At 37.3% G+C, this 19,827-nt stretch overlaps 1 protein-coding gene across 1 annotated transcript in view; it reads right to left on the reverse strand.

Moving 5' to 3' along the window:
- FAM3C (FAM3 metabolism regulating signaling molecule C) overlaps positions 1-19,827 on the reverse strand; it is a 29,947-nt gene that overhangs the window by 2,536 nt on the left and 7,584 nt on the right. The window contains exons 2-9 of the mRNA XM_071423730.1: positions 15,148-15,210; positions 10,864-10,968; positions 9,723-9,752; positions 9,203-9,326; positions 4,560-4,618; positions 2,982-3,032; positions 2,416-2,500; positions 276-402 (exon numbers count right to left, since the gene is read on the reverse strand). Of these exons, the coding sequence (XP_071279831.1) occupies positions 276-402; positions 2,416-2,500; positions 2,982-3,032; positions 4,560-4,618; positions 9,203-9,326; positions 9,723-9,752; positions 10,864-10,968; positions 15,148-15,160 (594 nt within the window). The 5' untranslated portion in view covers positions 15,161-15,210. The remainder of the gene's footprint in view (positions 1-275; positions 403-2,415; positions 2,501-2,981; positions 3,033-4,559; positions 4,619-9,202; positions 9,327-9,722; positions 9,753-10,863; positions 10,969-15,147; positions 15,211-19,827) is intronic.

Below are 19,827 nucleotides of genomic sequence, written 5' to 3' on the forward strand. Positions count from 1 at the left end.
TCAGGTTAATCTGATTCACTAAAAAGCTGAATAATCTAGTTAACTGGCATAGTAAGATCTACACCATATAAATTTTTTTTCTTGTTTATGAGTCACCAAAGAATCTTTTTTTTTGTATGTTTAAAAGGAGGAAAAGGAAAAACACTGAAAATAAGACTGTGTGCCAGTACTGCAATAGATACTCATCTTGAACAAATGCATGGTGCACTTATAAAACATGCTATGCCTCTATTAACGCAAGCTTTTAAATTCCAGGAAGTTAAAGATTCACAAACCTGTTCAAATGGACTTTTAGTTTTAATTCCTTTCCCACCACAGAAGACCCAGTTGTCCCTGAAGCCAAGGTTAGTGATGGATGTGCTTCCTAATTCAGCAATCAGTCTCCGTGCTTCCTCGTTAAGCCTTGAACAAACCAGAAAAGTTTGGGAACCAGAGTATGTGAATAAAATACACATCCTTAGAGCTTTCATTGCTCAGTGCACCAGGCTGCTTTGATCCTATTTAATATACTCTAAGTCAGTCAATCCTATTTAATATACTCTAAGTCAGTCAATACTGGGCAAGATCTATCTCTCAGAATCAGGTATGGCTAGTTCTGAAATCACCTGATGCAAAGAGCACTGCTCTTCCATACTATAATCTCAAGGAACCAGGACACAAACCTAGCACTACACCAACAAAAGCCAAGAGCCCTCTCCTGTGAGAATTTATACATCTCAAGTTCTCTTAGCAGTTCTCCAAGCAACTAAAAAAGTCAGTCTTTAAAGTAAACATTGTTTGCAGGCTCAAGCTGAAGTCTAGATGAAGTAAAAGCTATTTTAGATTACAAGAATGAAATGAATATCTGAAATAAGTTCTCATCTGCTTGGGGCAGTTAATTCAAAATTCAGAATGCTGTCTCCAGCATGATTCAGTGCCTGTAAACCCCAGTAGGATAATTTTAGTATCTAAAGGAAAACAGTTCTGTAGGATAAGATATCATTCCAAAATCTCCAAAGAGCACCCTTTATTTCTTCCTTTAAGTTACTAAATGTGCCTGATTACCAAACAAGACACAAAACTTCTGATTAATTTTACCTATTGAGATATAGCTGTGTGACTCATGTTAGCCAAAATTATGAAAATTATTAAATACTGTGCAGGTTATTTGCCCAACCCATACTCCAACTTTCTCAAGCATTAGGGCAGCTTGATTCTTCACGGTCTTGTTTCCAACAACTGGCATTTATGTTTACTATCAACTACCAGTGGTAGTTGTAGCATTGTCAGAAAGCAGTAGATCCTGTCAGCAAGACAGGGCCAAATACAACTTCTTCTTTAGCTGCATTCTATCTGCAAACAAACTTTCAAAATCATCAGCTGTACATGCTTACTGAAGCAAAACTAACCCTACTTATTATCTAAAATATCAAAGAAGAAAGGGAAGAAGGTAAAATGTAAAGTAACAAAACAAGTGAACAGAACAACAGAGAGAAGATCCCACCTTGGCTAATACCAATTTACCAAGAAAGTAAATTACTTTCTTCTTTCCTAAAAACAGTGAATGTAAACACACTGGACTATTTACTGTAAAGATTGCACACTGCAAAGTCAGAACTTAGTCATAGGTAAGCTGTTTCTATATCAAAAATACAGACAAGTTGTAGACAACAAATTGAACCAAAAGAGGAAAAAAGGGTACCGACCACATTAACAAAAAAGTTAATTATTAGTAAAACAACAGAGGAAAAGGAAAGAAGTTTCCATTTGCACTGTGAAAAGCAATCCTTTGGATAGGATCACCTAAGTGAGGAGTAGATTGAAATACATATTCCACAGTAATTTTTAGTATCTACTGAAACTGACCCAAGTTGTGAAAGTTGGAAGACAATGTTTCAGGAGACCCAAACCCTCTTAGGCTACATCTATATTAATAAACTGAACAGCTTTAGGATGAAACAGTAAAACACTCAGGGCACAAAATACAAGGCTCACATTAATAACTTCTGTGATTTTAAAGAAAAGCACACAGGCAAGGCTTGTTGGGAAAGGTCTCTGCCATCCTGTAAGCACCAAACTCTGTCTTGGAGCTGATCTAAAGGAAGTGCTGGATAGAACAGACACTTTCAACCAAAGTATGTTCTCATAATCATGTTCCAATGCCTGGACCTATCTGAATTTACTAGCCTAAGACAGAATGAGCCATCAGCAACAGAAAAATCAGCATATCTATATCTGCTTAGTTTTAGCTTGACTTCTGTTGTGCCCAAATCACATCTGCATTATAAAACTAATAAACTGAAAGTATAGTTTCAAATCTGTCATCTTGGAAGGACAAAATCTTTTTAAAAGTGGTTGTGTGACAATGTATTTTTTCAGTATAAAACAGAATGTAAAAGTTTAAGCAACATTTGCTGTTTAAAATCAATTACATACTTGGTTGCACCATCATCATATGTTGCCATTAACACAATTGTTCCATCCTGGATGGTCTTCAAAAATTCAATAAGTGGTGCCACATCTGAAAAGAAAGAGAACATAAAACTGTTTAATAATAAGCAACAATTAAGTATTTAAACACTGCAATGTCTTTCTGCAAAGACATTACTTTTAAGAATATTTGTAAAGATAATATATATGATATTTATATATAGAATATATATTAAAATTGTAAATATATCTTTATAACAAGATCCAGACTAAGAGCTAAAATGCATCAGAGAACTCTTATTTTATAGAAAGAGTTTATTCCTTATTGTGTAAAGACATAACCACTAATGAGAACTACTCTGGAGAACAAGTCTGTTTGATTAACCACACCATTCCCTCCCACCTCAGCCACTTCTGTTTCTTTGAAGTTGCATTCTCCTCACAATTACAAAGGTAGAGGTGAAGCACTCCCTTAACTATCACCTTAAAACACACAGCAAATGGAGTCTGGACAAGAAGGAAGAAAAAATGCACATTTGTTGTTTCTCTCTGACCAATGTAATTGCACCTACCTCCTCCCCACATGTCAAAGAACTTAGTATCTAATAATTCTCCTGTTTTACCTGAAGGAAAAGAGAAAAAGAAACATTTGGTGACATCAAATAGAGCCAAAATTATTTTACAGATAACATGCCCAACTCCTCTTACACTCTTTCAGACAAAGTACTGCAGAAGACACTGGATAAATGACTTATGGTAACATCTCTTTTATGGAAACAGTGCAGTGGTTTGTGAAAAAGTGCAGGGAAAGGTAAAAGGAAAAAAGTGAGAAGATCCATGGAAGTGTTGGAGGCCAGGCTGGTTACAGCTTTAAGCAACCTGGTCTAGTGCAAGGTGTCCTTGGCCATGGCAGGGGGGTTGGAACTGGGTGATCTTAAAGGTCCCTTCAAGCAAAGACAATTCTATGATTCTAGGCAAAATTCTGATTTTGCTTCAAGTGGAATCTAAAATAAATGAAAACACCCACAGGCTCTAAAACCAACAGAGAATATTCAGTTAATATATCTGCCTTTTTTTAAAGCTGGTTTTGCAAAAATAGACAGTATAGCTATAGACTGCCTTTTGTGCCATATGGAAAGTCACAAAGATTAAAATTAGACTCCATGTTTTGCTATAGACTTACTACTGTAAGTAGATTTAAACACCCAGAATAAATAGAAAAAAGTGGACAATATAGTATATCTCATTACCTTTTCTTATTATGCTGTCTACAAAGGAGTATTTGATGGAAGGTGGAGTTTTTTTTAATATATACATTCATTTAAAGTTTGGAAGACAGAGAGAAAGACTGGAGCTATAAAATACAAACATAGGTATTTTGGTTTTGAACAGATTGAGACAATTTAGGAAAGCAACATAGGATTAGGAAGTGTTGTTCAAGTTATGCTTTAGATGGTGTAAACCTGAGTACAATCTGCAAATAACAAGAATTTATATTGCAGTGAATGACAAAGTGCTATCTCAGTGCTACAAGGAATCATTTCCTATGCATTAAAGACCAATATGCCAGTGCTGACATTCAGTTCAGCTTTCAAGGTAACACAGATAAACTTGTTTGGTTTTAATGAAAATTACAAACCCAGAACACAATTACTTATCAGGATGCATTTATGGACAAAGTCCATGTACCAAATATACTGATTCAAGTGAGGAAATAATGAACTGGTCTCTGTGTGTAGTAACAAAACTGGTAAAGATGCTAAAGAAGCTTCACTGAAAACAGAGCAACAGAAGAATGCATTCTACAGTATAATTAGTGGTGGCAATACACAAGGTCAAAAGAAGTAGCATGCATCTCATGTCTTTTTCTCTTTTTGCATTTGGAATTTACATGATGTATCAAACAGACAGTCACCACCACACTCCACATTATTATTTTTACAATCCATTTTTAGAAACAAAAATGCACCGAGTTTTTCTGCTTTGTAACAATAAGGTGTCAGTGCCAATATCTGACATTATCTCAGTATAAATAAGCTGAGCACTTCCTTTTCTCCTTGGTGCTTGCCTTTCACCATCCCATATTTCACCTTAAATCTCAGAAACAATTTGAAAATGACGACAATTTTCCCACTTAAAATGTCACTTACCATTGACCAAGGCCATATTTATTCCTCTGCCAACATTATTTTTTACTCCACTCATTAAACTGCAACAAAATAAATACTTTTAATCGAGCAATCTTCTGATGTGAAATATTTCTGTTTTTTAAATAGGATCAAATTCTAAGAGAGACATAGTTAAAAGACCACATGTTCATGAGTACTTAAATGAAGCAAAATCTCCTTGAACTAATCTGTGTTCTTAAAGCACCACTGAATTAAGAATACATCAACTATCCCCAGCTGTATTGATTTAATTTGATTGCTTAATCATGGTTTCAAAGTACATCTGTATATTAAAAGTGCCACAAAAATAGTGTTGTTTATGTAGTGATATTATTAATGTTTTAAAAAATAACCAAATATTAATTTGTGGAGCTCAGCACAGTCACATAACCACCATTTTAAGCTTTTTTTTGCAAGCACACAATGAACAAAAATGAGTTAATGAGTTTAAAAGCTAACTGAACAGAAGCATTTAAAATTCACATGAAGAAACAAGAAAGACAAAGCACTTAGCTACTCATACATGTAACAGGCAACCTAACTGCAAGAAAAATAGTCAGCACACTGATGGGACTTTAAGCAAGAGTTGCATACAATCTTGGACTACAATCACACATCCCAAAAACATGTCAGAATCTATGACAGTAATTTATTGACCAAACTGAGGAGAGGCAAAGGGGCTGAAGAGTCCCACTATGAAATGGAAGCCCTTCAGAGCAGTAAAGAAGGGGTAACAGGAACGTGAAGATTCAGGGAGGATGCTGTGCCACCTTAGACCTTGGTGGCTGTACTACTCCAGTGAGAGGAAGCTTCTAGACCTCCTCATCCCTGTTCACTGGCAATTCACACACTGTGAAGAGCTCTGTTCTGCCTTCAGGCCCCAAATATCCCAGCACTGACATTTTGAAGCTAGGGTTAAAAGAGGTAGCATAAATAGGACAAATAAAAGTTTGGAACAATTACATAACTTAAGATAATGAAGAAGCCTTTAGCTGAGATTAAAGAAAGCATCTCAGCAAAAGCATATAGGTGCACACATGTCCTTAGTTACAAACACACTCCAGAAGATGCCTTAATTCCATCCTGATCAGGATTTCTTTAACCTCCCTAGCTGGCTTTAGGAAGGGGCTGCACATGTGTACAATCCTGTTATGTTCAAAATTTTTTCACATTTTTTGCACAGCAATATGATTTTCTGGTCATGTCTGAACACCAAGCAAGGCATCCTTACACACACAACTTCCGTGTCAGCTTTCTCCTGCCAACTTCTTAGTGACAGGCTAGGAACAAGAAATGGTCTGTCATAGAAGAATGGCAAAAATCTTCCTCTCTGGTACTATCTTTTGCACCCAGGATGGAGACAGAAGCCAGAATTTAGAGGAATGACAAACTGAATAGACAAGTATCAGAAACAGACTCAGTATTCAGAGAGGCTGTGAAAGACTACCAGATAAGGGCAACTCTTGGCAAAGTGAATTTAAAAGGTTTTAAAGAACTAGTAATCAGAGATTATAGAGTTCATATTCTTTTGTTAGTCCCTTAAGTTATACTATCTGGCAAAAACTGTGATTTAAATTAAAACTATAATTCAATAATTTCCTAAAGAAAATACTTGAAATTTCCTGCTGAAATTCAAATTAAATTCTGGTTAGTAGGGAACTCCAGAAGTATTTTAGCCACTGGAGGATCATTTCTGCTCTGATCACGTGATTTTCATGTCACGTCTGAGCAAGAAAACATTCTAAACAAGAAAAGCATACAGTAAATAAAGACTGGAACATAAATTAATAAAGGCAATAAAATTCTGAACCTATTCTTTTCCTCCTGCAAAATTTAGTAGGCACTTCATTTACAAAGAAAAAAAGTTCCTTTCATTTTAACTACAAAATTCTCTGTAAATAAGTAGCAGTAGAAAAATATTGAATACTGAGGTTACTAGACACTAAAATTCCACACATGCATAAAGTTATAATGGATTCGGATAAAACCTGCAATGATGAATACAAGAATTACCAGTTCCTAAAGGAATGTAGCACAACATTCTGCTATTGGGTAACTGTGCACAATCATGCAACTGGCTTCATACTAAAGTAGAACTGCATGGAAGAGTTGCTGGTAAAGAAGTAAATATAGCTCCTTCTAAAAAGCCCATGAAGTAGCAGCTACAATATTTAATACTTTAATGATGAGTCCAGCAGGTTTTTTTCTAATTCTGATTACAGTCTCCCAATACAGAACAAGGCTATAACTGAACTTGTCAGAAATCAAAACTGAACTCAACAGAAATCCTGTTTCACAGTAAAAAAACTATATAATAAAAAAGAGAAGTTGACAAATGACTTGCATTCTGAATTGTATCAGCAACTTTAGTGCTTTCATAATTCAAGTGACATTCTTACAATTAATACATAGGAAAAATACTCTACTCTGTAAATATCATTCACAAACTATGAAAACTCATTCCTGCTGTCTTGTCTTGGAAGTATGAAGAACACAAAGCAATCAGAAAAAGAAAAACCTTTTTGCAAGTGTGAGTTCACAGAATATCTCTAAAAAAAGAGCTACTCAAGAGGAAATGAGTTTTTTTCAGGACTCTGATATATTACTTTATACCCTTGAGACAGCCTGTGCATCATCACAAACACAACAGGCTGCAATGCAACAGCTTCTCACAGGAGGGCAGCCCTTCCTCAGTTTTAGAATTCTTCCACGAATTTACAGTCTACAAGTTAAGAGCTTTTGAAAGAAAAATAAAACCTCTTATGAGCAAAGAAGGAGATCATCTAAAATCAATCAAATTTCCTGGTGGATACTGACAGACATGACCAGTTCCCCTCTGAAGGAATGCAGAAAGATGTTTGCCAAGGAAAGCTGGACTTTAGAATCCAATAGCTGTGTACTGAAGTGCCCACTTAGAGGACTTTTTCCAGCAACTACTTTTTTTTGGTCACTTTCTTCAGCAAAATATCTAGTAGAGGAATTCTTTGTTTTTGGACAGAAATAGAAAAACCTCTTCTTATTTAATCGGTCAGTAAGACATTAAAACAAAACAAAACTCAAAAATCCCAAACAAAATAACCCTACAATCCTGAAATTAAAATATTCCTTGCATTCCTACAACTTTTAATCATTGAATCAGCTTAAGTGTTCACAGATATTAAGCTTCCTATATTAAGCAACCAGAATGAGACAGTAGCATGTTTTGTAACACCAGCAGAAATACCAGGCTGAGATTAGATCAGCCTGCCCAAGGTCACCCAGCAAGTCACCAGTAAGAGTGGAAAGAGAAGGAGCAGCCTGCAAGAGTGGAAAGGGAAGGAAGGAGCAGCCTGCAAGATGGAAAGGGAAGGAAGGAGCAGCCTGCAAGAGGGGAAAGGGAAGGAGCAGCCTGCAAGAGGGGAAAGGGAAGGAAGGAGCAGCCTGTGGGTGCCCAGGTGAGCTCCTGCTGAGCACCTGCAGCTCCCCAGCTACACTGGATGCTCTGCTGCAAACTGACTCCCACGCCAGCCAGCAAGCTTGAGCTAAGCCAGCCTTATACAGGAATGCTACTTAGTGCTAAAAGCAGTCTTCTCTTTAAGATCACTGGAGACTAGCCTTGCAGTTACTTTGGAGAGTAAAGTGATTTTTTTTTTAATACATGCATTATCCTATTTATTATGTGGGGTTCTGCTGTTGACAGAGAAGCTGCCATTGGCTCTAGAATTCATTAGCACCAGCTGCTCTCTGTATTATCTGTACTAATATAGTGTGAGCTGAGAAACAGCTAAACTGGAGTAGGTTAAATGCAAGTGGAAAGTAAGTGTTAAGTGTGACTGATATTTTTAAAAAATCTCCTTCCAACAAAACTAACATTATATCTTTTCTGACATGTCACCTGCAAAATCAAGTGGATTAGATTATGTTATAGGAAGCTGCACACTCAAGTTGTTCCTGCTCATTATCACCCAAAGAGGAAAAACACAGTCTAAAAAGAAATATTAATATTCCCATGATGGGGGTTTACTGAAAAGTACTCAGTTAAATACTCTATGCACAGTATTACTGATAATACTGTGTCAAAAACATTATTAGAAAGAAGACTTCAAACAGGGTCTCAAGCAGTTGTTTTCCTCATTTCACAATTATATAAAGTTTATTACCATCAGCACAGTTAAATAACTATTGATCATTAAAATACTATTTTTCACTTCTGAAGGCAACCTTAGAAGAAAAGTAGAAAATATGTTCTGACATTGATACTGAGGAAATATAGTTTAAAAGATTACTTGCAAAAGACAATACAAATATTCACTGAATTACTATTAGAGACACCAGGACAAGTTACTTAGACACAAGTGTGCATCTGACTTGACAAAGTCTAACTAACCCTTAAGTCCATAAACCTGAAACAAAGTGCAAGCTATCTTGCATGTGTTAAAACAACATACATTTCTGCATTTACTGCAGAGCATTAAGTGTGCTTCATCAGAGATAAGGTTATAATGCAATGTGATCTTTTCATGTCAAAAACTGACATTTTTGCCAACTGTTTGCAAAAAATCCCTAATTTAAACAGCTGATTTTATGTGCAAAGTGATCTAAGTATTTGAAAGAGACTCTTAGAAACAACAGGTAAAAATACTTACACATTATCCTCTACACAAATTTTAGGTCCAACTACATTTGCTGCTCCACTTGACATTTTGAATGCAAAATGCTTTTCAGGACAAGCTTTAGAGATCCCACACTTGTATCTTGGAGGTTTTGTAGCTTTCAAAAGGAAATAAACCAAGATTTTAGAGAACACCACAGGTAGGCCAACAGACAAATATATTCTGAAGGAATTCAAGGAAGAGAGCAAACACAAACATTATCACATCTTTAGTTACATAGCAGTTTAAAATAATCCAAGTTCCTGAAGCTCCTCATTATTCCAAACCTCCTGTTGTCACCCTGCTGCTTGCTCTGGCACCGTCATCAAAAGCCACAAGCCAAAACTACAAAACAGACTTTACCAGAAATTTAGGAAAATCAGGAGAAGAGGAAAATTAGTTTCTGATTGCATCTGAAGTGTAATTAAGACTTTCTTAACTATGAAAATTCATCAGTCTTTCTGTTATTAGCAAAAGCAAGGCACAGCAGTAATACATGCCTATGAATACTCACAGCGTGCAGCTGCATCCAGTGCTGATCTAGCTAAAATGAAAAAAGAAAGTTTTACAAGATGTTACTATTAAAGTGTCATCTGCTATATCATATCCTATAAATGTGAAATCTTTCTGCACCCCTATAAAAACAGGCTGGTTGAAATGAAGCATCAAATCCACCTGAATATTATGCAGCAATAAAAAACAACTTTTATGCATTAGCAGAATGAAAGTGATGAGGAATCCCATTCAGAAGCACTGCTTTCATTTGTGGCTCTTAGAGAGTCATGGAGTCAAAAACCCATGGAGATCCAAAACCTCTGAGAATTCATGGAGTTCATGGGATTGAAGTGAGAATAATTTCCTCCTTACAGCTTCACTGGGATGGGGTTCCTTTCACCTGAACTGGAAGCCTGCAGTTCAGGTGTATTCCAACCCAGCCATTCATAACTCCCTTTCCTGAGATATGAAGAGACACAAGTGCCCCCACCACACACACATGTGAATGACACCTGAATGACACCTCTGTCTCAGCAATGATTACTAGAGATGTCTCTGCTGACTGCTTCGGATGGCAGCTCACGCTGCACTAATCCAGAGCTAAACAACACAAACTCCACCCATGTACCAAACATTGTTTAGGGGTTTTTTTGGTAATAAAAAACATCTTGAAAGAAAATTCTGGTTCAAAATAGACTCTGAAATTTGAAACAGCTCAACTGCTAATCTTTATCTGTGTAGCACATCTGAAATGTTTTGATTACTGCACATTCAGCTTAACACAGTAGCATACCTACACAAGAGAAAAAAATCCCCAAAACAAATTCTAAATCTCTTTAGCAGTAGTAAGGCAGAGCACAGATTTCCAGAAACATGATTCAAGTCACCTAATTTATTACTCTACACTAAGAATACATTTCAAGTAAACAAAAAAAAAGGGCAGGTAAAATTCTGTATCCTTGGCAGACAAAAGAATCAAAATTATTATTTCATACAGAAAATAATTTAATACACATATTATATGTAAAAAAATAAGCACACATATTAAAGATAAACTCAATTCTTAAATTGAAGAGCTCAGGCAAAACTAACATGATATTCTTGATAAAGGCTCAATTAAATATTAATAAATGCCTAGAGAAAACAAAGTCATCACTTACCAAATATGTGTCCTAAGTTTGCATCCATTTTTATTTCAAATACTTGAGATATGACATAAAACGTCAATAAAAATATTGCTATGACTACTACCAACTTTGCAGCACCTGTTAAGAAACAGAAAATGTTTCAAAAAATTACCTGCAAATGGTAACATTAGTTTACCAAAATTGGCAACATGAGAAATGTGTATCAGATTACACTCTGGGGACCTCAGAAACAGGATGATCATTTGTGGATCTACTAAACAGAATAAATCTGAAAAAAAGGATGAATATTATGGATGGATATTATAATGTAGGATGTAACTGCACTAATCCATCAGGTTATGCAATGCACTCTGGTTTTAACTTCTCTACCTTCATGCTTTCTCTGACACTTTAGTACACCAACTCAGCTCAGCAGCGAGGAGAAACCAGACTTCCATGAAAATCCAGCTTAACCAAATGAACTAAGATGATCTACCTGGCTGTTGTCCAAAGGCAAAATTCCCACCTTCCCCATTCCACTTGCATGTTCTTAGCCATGAGTACCTGGTTCCTCACTGTTCACAAATATGTGTTTCCCCCTCCTGTCAAATGGAGCTACCTCTGTTTTAACATATGGCCCAGACTGAGTGGTTAGGGATCTCTTTCTATACTGCAGCTTGGCTACTATGCTCAGTCAGCTCTGAGTATGACATTAAAAAAACCAACCAACCAAAAAACAACAACAAAAAACCCCCAAACCACCAGCCAACCAGAAACAAGCATTCTCACTTACTTTTCAAGAAATGTATATTAATGACCTTCAGAAAATAAGTTTGATGACTCAAAGCCTATTTTAAAATAAGTAAGAAAAAGCAGTACCTTTCCTGTCACCCTTCTAATATACTGAAATAGGCAGTTCTAAGTTTTACAGGGCTAAGTTCCTGCAGTGCTGAGTGGCCAATATACTTCCTGGGAGGAGAGCTGTAAGCACACAACCACAGCACCTTACATCTGAAATGGAAATGTATGTGATACAGCCACAAACCTCACCATTTTTTAGCATAATTTGCAGTACATTTGTACAGAATACTCCACTCTTAACTGACTGTAAAATACTGACGAAAAAATACTGACTGAGAGTACAAGGCAGGTGAGGAGGCATCTGATCAACATCCTGCCTTCCTATCTCACCACAGTATATCAAACTGGTTGGAAAAACCAACCTTAAAGCATGCTTCTTTTTCTCAGATTGCCAGCCAAATCCTTTAGAAAAAACCAAACTTATATACTCCTGCAGATCTCAGACTGCTGCTGTGACGGGCTACTCAGAAAATCTTAAAATAGACAGATTACTCAGCCTTGAGAAGGATGAGAGATGCTAATCAATCCTCCCAAAAGGCTGAAAAAAGATAAGTGGATAGAAAAAGAAAAGCAAGATGAAGAAAGATACAAGAGTTTTGTGCTTGTAGTTTGGTCCTTTTCATGTGTGAGCACACACATTGTGATGTAAGAAAACACAGGTGCAAGCCTAGCTTAAAAATATTATGCTGGAACTCCAAAGATCACTGCACTTGAAAGGAAGGGAACCATGTGCAAGCACAGGAGAAACAGATGATCTGAACATATGTTAAGAAATGGGGTAAAGGTTTACCAAGCAACACTGCTTAAAACCACAAGATGGTACCAGATTTTGGAATGTGTCATCTAGCAAGTGGCATTTGGAGAGCATGTTTTAGTATATAGCATGTGAGATGAACAAGAACTCAGTCTGAGGACCAACCATCCCCTCTACCCTATATTCTGGGCTTTTCCACTGAACTGCAAGTGCTCCCTTCAAAGGAGCAGTAAGAAATCTCCTAGAAGGTTCCCTAAGCATTTCAACCAAAACTGGCATGTTTGCTACAGGTGAAACATCCTGTAGGAGCTGCTGTATCTACTTTGTGGTTTTAGCAAAAAAATAGCTGGATGGAAGGGAAAAAAACCCCTTAAACATGAGTGGAAAGTAATTCTCCAGATGAATCAGGTACCCAAAAACTGGAGCATTTTCCAGTTCTTTATCAGATTCACTTTAGCAGATTACTTCCAATTATACAAATTTTGGTTAATAAAGCAAAGTTATGAGTAGTGACAAAAATTGTATGCATTAACAAGCTCTTGGAAAAGGTGCCATTTTCTTCTAGCAGAGGTAACAGTTTCTCCTTCTTCAAAATAACACTGTAACTACTGATAAAAGTGCAATGCACCAGAAACTCAGATTTATTCCATTGCTACACAGGCTATTCTACTGTGACAAAATGTCAAAAAATGTTTTCTTTTAATGTTATATTAGCAAAGATCTTATTTTTACAACCACTATCCCTTCTGTCAAGTAGAATGAGTTTCTTAAAGCCTGTACTACAGTAACTTAGCTCTATGAAAAGGCTCTTGGAGTTTTCAAACTCCCAGAAACCATTCAGAAAGTTTCAGACACTTAAAACAGCACATAGTAATTTTAGTGAGGTGGGGAAGCGGCTTAAGACAACCATTTGCCATTTCCTCATTTCTTCATCATCTTACAGAAACAGCAGCCAAAATATGTCAAGTCATGGCAGCTTAAGCAATCACTGCAGATCAGCTACAGCATTTTAACAAGGTGATTGCTCTTCCACCATCCCAGTTCCAAAGTGAGTTTCATTAAACACCAATAAAGTAGAACAGCAATGTCTGTTATGCCAGTTCAGTGAAGTGTCCCCTGACAAAGTTTGATGAGGATACCAAACTGAGTGGAGGGAAGCATGGCTAAAGGGAGAGCCAACCTGCAGGAACACCTGGATAGGCTGGAAGAATGGGCTAACACTACCAGTGAAGTTCAACAAGGACTAGTGTTAAGTCTTCTACCACAGAAATCATAACCTAGGAGTAAAGAACTGGAATCTACCAGGCTGGGAAGCAGATCTGTGGAAAAGAACTAGGGGATTCTGGTGGACAACCAACTCAATACAAATGGAGGGTGCTGGCAAAGAAGCCAACAGGATGCTGGGCGGCATCAACAAGGGCATCACCCAGACAGAAATAAAGTCATTATTCCTCTCTGCACAGCACTTGTCAAGCCACTTGTTACATTCCCTTCAGTGTTGGACCCTGCTATTAAAAAAAAAGAAAAAAGACAAAGACATGCACAATCTAGAGACAGTCCAAAACAAAGATAATCAAAGGACTGGGAAGCCTGCTTGATGAGGAAAGGCTGAGACTGCTGGGTTTGTTCAGCCTTGAGAAAAGACTTACAGGAGAACTTAGTACTGTGTTCCAGTATTTCAAGGGTGGCTACAAAGAAGACGGAGACTCCCTTTTTGCAAGGACTCACATGAAAACAAGAGGGGTAGTGGGTACAAGTTATTGTGAGGAAGATTCCAGTTAAACACAGAAAATTTGTCACAATGTGAACAATCAGCCACTGGAATAATCTCCCCAGGAAGTGGTGGACTCCCCAGCACCGGCCATTTTAAAATCTGGCTGGACAGAGTGCTGGGCTAGGGTTCAAATTAGAGGAAGTTATAGCAGTATGAAAATTATAGGGTAAAATACAGCTGCTTCTTCCTGGACAGAATGCTGTGAGTATGCTCAAAACCTATCCCACAGCAATTCCATACATACACAATCTGCAACCTCAAGCACGTGCTAACAGGTGAAGCAGAGGAGAAACACCTTGGTCAGCCTCTGTTGAAATCAGATGGTACTTGGTAGCTGATAAACCTGCACAGCACCTGTCAGCCAAGGGAGATAGGAGCAGGTATCTTCCTGCTGAACCAGCAACTGTGGTGAAATCATTCTTCTGAGGTTCTTTGTAACTTAATTGTAATATTAACTCACAACGTCATCCCTAAGTTACCTGCCTTCAGTGTATGACCACCCCTCACTGAGCATGAGCTCTGTATTTTATTGACTACATCTCTAACAGCGAAGCAAGAGAATTTTACACCAATGAGTAACAAAACTATGCATTACCAGAGTCACTCAAGATCCACCCAAATGAAAAGGGAGATCATTGAAGGGTCCCCATAACAGGACACAGATTAGTCAGGCACCAGGGTCTTGGCTTTCCTGGTGTGCTGACAGACTAATCAAACACTAAAGGTTTGAGGAAATTGCCACTTTTCTCATGACAGCTATCTTGTCTAGAGCATGCTTCTGACAAGAAATGTCAGACCAGATGATTCTTGAGATCCCTTTTAACCTGGTATTCTATGACTCTAAAACCTTATTGTCACAACTTGTTAATGTTGTCCATAGCAGATGTTTCATAAATGAACAAAGTCTGATTTTACAGAGCATACTTACCTGCTATTCTCATGTTTAGTGTTCAGCAAGCTAATGACACTATTGCATTAAAGCAGCAGCCACCTATGGGAAACAAAAAAAAAAAAAGACAAACCATAAAACAAAAACTAAAAACCACTTCATCATAATTACAGCCAAGAAAGCACTTCTGTGACGAACAAAAGACCCCATAGATTTTCTAGTCAATAAAATTAATGATTGTTCTGAATACCTATTTCTTAACACTCATAGTTATGGGAAGATTTAAGATGGATTTCTGATGTCTTGATTTCATTTGTCTCTCCACAAAACAAGTGTTCTGAAAAAACACTAACTTCATCTAATGCCCTATAAGTTCAGTTTAACTTTCAGTCCTTCAATTTGTGACCTAAGTACTTATCAGAGCTCTATCTAAGCAGTCTTTAGTTTCCTAAAGCTATGTAGTAAAAGTCAACAACTCCACCTGCACTCCTTCAAAACCCTACCTGCTTCTGGGTGCAAGTGTCTATTTGGCAACACAGCATAGCAAACTGTGCTTTGGAGAGAAAAGATTTAAGCATTTTGGTCTCTAGGATACTACAAAAACTGCATTCAATGGAATTGAAAGAAGGTCAACACTTTAATCTCTGCATTACAGAAACGTGACAACACATTTGTCACTCACAGGTACAGCCAGAGGAATAACATTATGGTCAATGATGACAGAAGCACCAACCCTAGTATACTCCAATTATTTCAGAATAAAGTGAAAACCACTCTAAGCAAACAGTGCCTAAGCATCCACAGGCTTCTTGAGAAGAGCATGTCACCACACAGAGTCAAAGTGGGTCACAAACTCCACAGGCTCTGAACAAAAGCTCCCACTTCCTCTTCCTCCTGCAATGCAGGGTCCAGAGGCCATACCAAATCTGCCCTCTACCTGCAGAGCCAGAGCTGCTGCTGGCTCTGCTCCATGCTCATGCTCAGCCCTGGTGGGCCCATGCTGCACTGAGCCTGCCCATCCAGCTCGACTTTCACCAAGATCCCTGAATCAGGGGATTCATCTACACTAAGGCCACATGTGCAAACAGGCTATCAGCTCTCACTCTAATCCAAGCAGCTGTCCCAGACCCCCATCACAAAAGCTATAGCATCCCTAACCCTCTGCAGTCCTATGCCATGATTTTGAAAAACATAAAAACCATTGTTTAAGAAATTATTAGAAAAACTGCTGTTATTAGAAATACAAATTATTTGATGACAAGCACCAAAACATCCACATAGTTCTTGTGGTCTATACTAGGGAGAAAAAATTGGTATTATACAGAAAACCTTTTGCCTTCACTTAGTTCAGTATCTTCAAGTCAGTGATTTGTGTCCAGATCCTCTTTGCCAAAGACAGTCATTTTGCTCTATCCCTTCAAGTTTACAAGAAAATGGTCAGGAGAGAAATAAGCAGGAAAAAAATTGCAAATACAGAAATTTTTCTTTCTGTTCTATTAGAATTTGAAAATACTAATCATCTAAGTTAAAAGCAGACAAATGCTTTTGAGTGCTAATGTTGTGCTGTAAAGGAAATCTCACAGCATATTATAGACCATAATATATCCATTTAGCTGTAGCCACACATATATCCTCATATAATATCTTCTTTCAGTGAAAGCTAGTATTTATCTGTCTTGTAAAAAGGCAAAAAAGAATCTGTCAGGGCAGAAAAACTCATTTGATTTCAAAGTCTGTGAACAGAATTATTTTAGGCTTCTTCTTCCAGACACCTAGAAATACATCAATGTTGCAATAAACACTGGCTGTACTTTGAACAGCTACAAGCTTGTTTTAAGTCTGTACTGAAAAAAAGAAGTTTCTTTCTTTGTTTTCTCTGACCTAAAACACATCATGAATTCAAAGCATGAAAACAAGAATATGAACAAAACCAGAAAGAAGAATCTAAGTGAAACAATCACATGATCACACTGACTGCTTTTATCCCAATATCCCCTTTCGCCTGTCTCAGGGATCATTATTTGTTGCAATCAACAAATAAGAATATGCATTATTTAAGTGTGGAATGTGTTTTGATTTAGAAAAAGGAAAAATGAGTATGCTATGCCTCAACCTGAAAGGAATTTCAAAAATGTAGGGATTCTTTTCCTAAATTACAGTATACTGAAAAATCATGAGGTTTGATTTACCAAATAATACAGTAGTGCTACAGTAGAGACAAGAGTTGCACAGCACTTTCCAGCAGCAGGCAAATAATTTACGGACATCAAGTCTTTTCCTAAACTTATTATCTTGATTGTTTTTTTGAAGTATTTCAAGACAGAATAGGAATAAAACAGGATAAGCTATGAACACTTATAAATGCTTACGGACCATTACTCTACATCTTCAGTATCAGACATCATAACAAACTGGAGAACTGATTAGAAAATTTGTCTGGAATTTTTAATAGTGCACATTTTAGGATCATGTAAAAACAAAGAACACAGGATCACAACTGAGCTTGCTCAAACTCAGATGCACAAAAGCAATACCAACAATGTTCCTTTGATTGCTTTAGAAATGGGCCAAAATAACCCAAACACTATTTTTCTCTTCTTTGATGTAACATTCCATCAAGCAGAGGCGGGAGAACGAGAACCTAAGTGTCCTCCTGACTTCTGAGTGCCAAGTAATACAGATAATCATTGATTACTACACCAATCTCTGTCAGGGAGTACAAAAAGGCTGCCCTGTACCACTTCTTAGAGACTGAGGCAGGATGTGCAGCCCATAGCAGGGCTGACAGGCAGAGTCCCCACAACTACAGCAGAACCCCACAGAGATGCAAGGGCCAAGGAAAACACCACAAAACAGGCAACAGACAACATCAACATCTTCAAGTTGCAAAGTAAAATGGCTGGGTTTGGGAAGCATCATGTGATTTAAATATGGATTTTCTTTTCTTCAGAATGTTTTCTTAGCACAGAATCTAGGAAGTTTTTCAGTCAAGATCTACAACTTGGACAGCAGAAAGAAACCAAAAATTCTCTCATGCAGCAATGCCTCAAAATTAAAAGTTATCCACAAAAGAACCTGAACAGGAGAAGACAAGAAATTAGAGATTATAAATCCTTCTTGAGTGCTGGCCATGTCATTGTCCAGTTCCCTGCATGGAGTTGCACATCCATCCATGCAGAAAAAAAATTATTTATTCTGAATACAAACTACTAGGGAGAGGATATAGGGAAAGATAGCTCTGAGCTGAGGTTACTGGTTGCGTTTTTTCTGCATCCTTGTGTATCATAACCCCCAAGACAGTCTAAAATGCTCTCCACAGGGCATAGAAAACAGTAGCTTACAATAAAAAAATAAGGAAGAGAAAAACAAAGGGCTTTCCCCCACCCTGCTCCACTTTTGTGCTATGACATACTCAACAAAAAGACAAAAAATTTAATAGATAACTCCACAGAGCTACTGCATATATTTTTGTTCATACCTAAACTAGTTTCAATAAGTAGACCAGCAGATGCTTGCTTTTAAAAGTAACCTGCATCTCTTGAGGGAACCATGCTAAATCCTTCCTGAAGGAAGCTTATAACCACTTTGTTTAGGAAAACTACAAGCCTACAATCCTTCCAAGTAAATTATCATCAAATTTTGTTAGATGTTATAAAGTTTCTATCACACCAAGACTGAGTTCTTTCTACATTCATGTGTCAGACAGAGTGGTCATCATGCAAGTTTCTCTCCCAGAATCATTGTGCAAGAGGAAACTGCATTGAGATAATTGACAAATTAACAGTTCCTATTAATCCTGCCTCATTGACATAACACTGAATGAAATGCAGATTTCAGTCCCAAGTTGAATGCAATTCAATTTGGTTAATTCTTTATCAGGCTTTTCTCAACACTTGTCCAGAGATGGTGCCATGGGACACACTTCACTGGGGCAGGAGCACAGCCTCTGCCCCACTTACCACGCAGAAAGCTGTGGCCACCTGCCACAAACTTTGGTTTAAAAGGGGTTTCAAATACAATTGTAATTAATGTTTTGAAGGATGATAATGAAACATGTGGATTAGTCTATTTCATTCCCAGGATAATAGTATTTCCATTAGCAACTTGGTAACATGAGTGGATTATGCTTACAAAATGGGCACACAAAAACAAGCAAAGATGAGAGGCAAGAATTTAGAAGGTCAAGATAATTTTGAATTCTGACCTTAGCTGATTAGGAAGAGGTCCCAAAATCAACAACAATATTTAATAAAGCAGAAAGTAATATACTCCAAAATTGACATCAAGTGCAGCAAAATAAGCAGCAGCAATGGAAAAAGAGATTATAGCAGCTCTCTAAAATTTGGGTCAACAATGTCGTACTGCCACAAAAGTGTAACTGTTCATTGTGAACTGCACTGATAGGACTGCTGTGTATGGAACAAAAAGCAATTACTCTGCTCTGCCTAAATAAACAAAAAAAACCCTGCTCTATGTGCTATCTTGACTTTTAACTGGGACCCATGTGCAGTTTTTTCTAAGTCTACCTCAATGCATAATCCCCAAATGGAAGAATCTAGATAAGAATTACATGACCTAAATAAACCAACTAAGGGATAAAAGAATCAAGTCTGCTCTGCAAGGAACTGTGAAAGAAAGAAGTCAGGATCAAACATCTTTATCTCTTATCTTCAAGGTGTAATTCTAAATTTTTACAGAGATAAATATATATTTTTAAAA

This window comes from Agelaius tricolor, unplaced genomic scaffold (genome assembly GCF_023055355.1).
Source record: "Agelaius tricolor isolate 1412-34295 unplaced genomic scaffold, bAgeTri1.0.p SCAF_3, whole genome shotgun sequence".
NCBI classification, from domain to species: Eukaryota; Metazoa; Chordata; class Aves; order Passeriformes; family Icteridae; genus Agelaius; species Agelaius tricolor.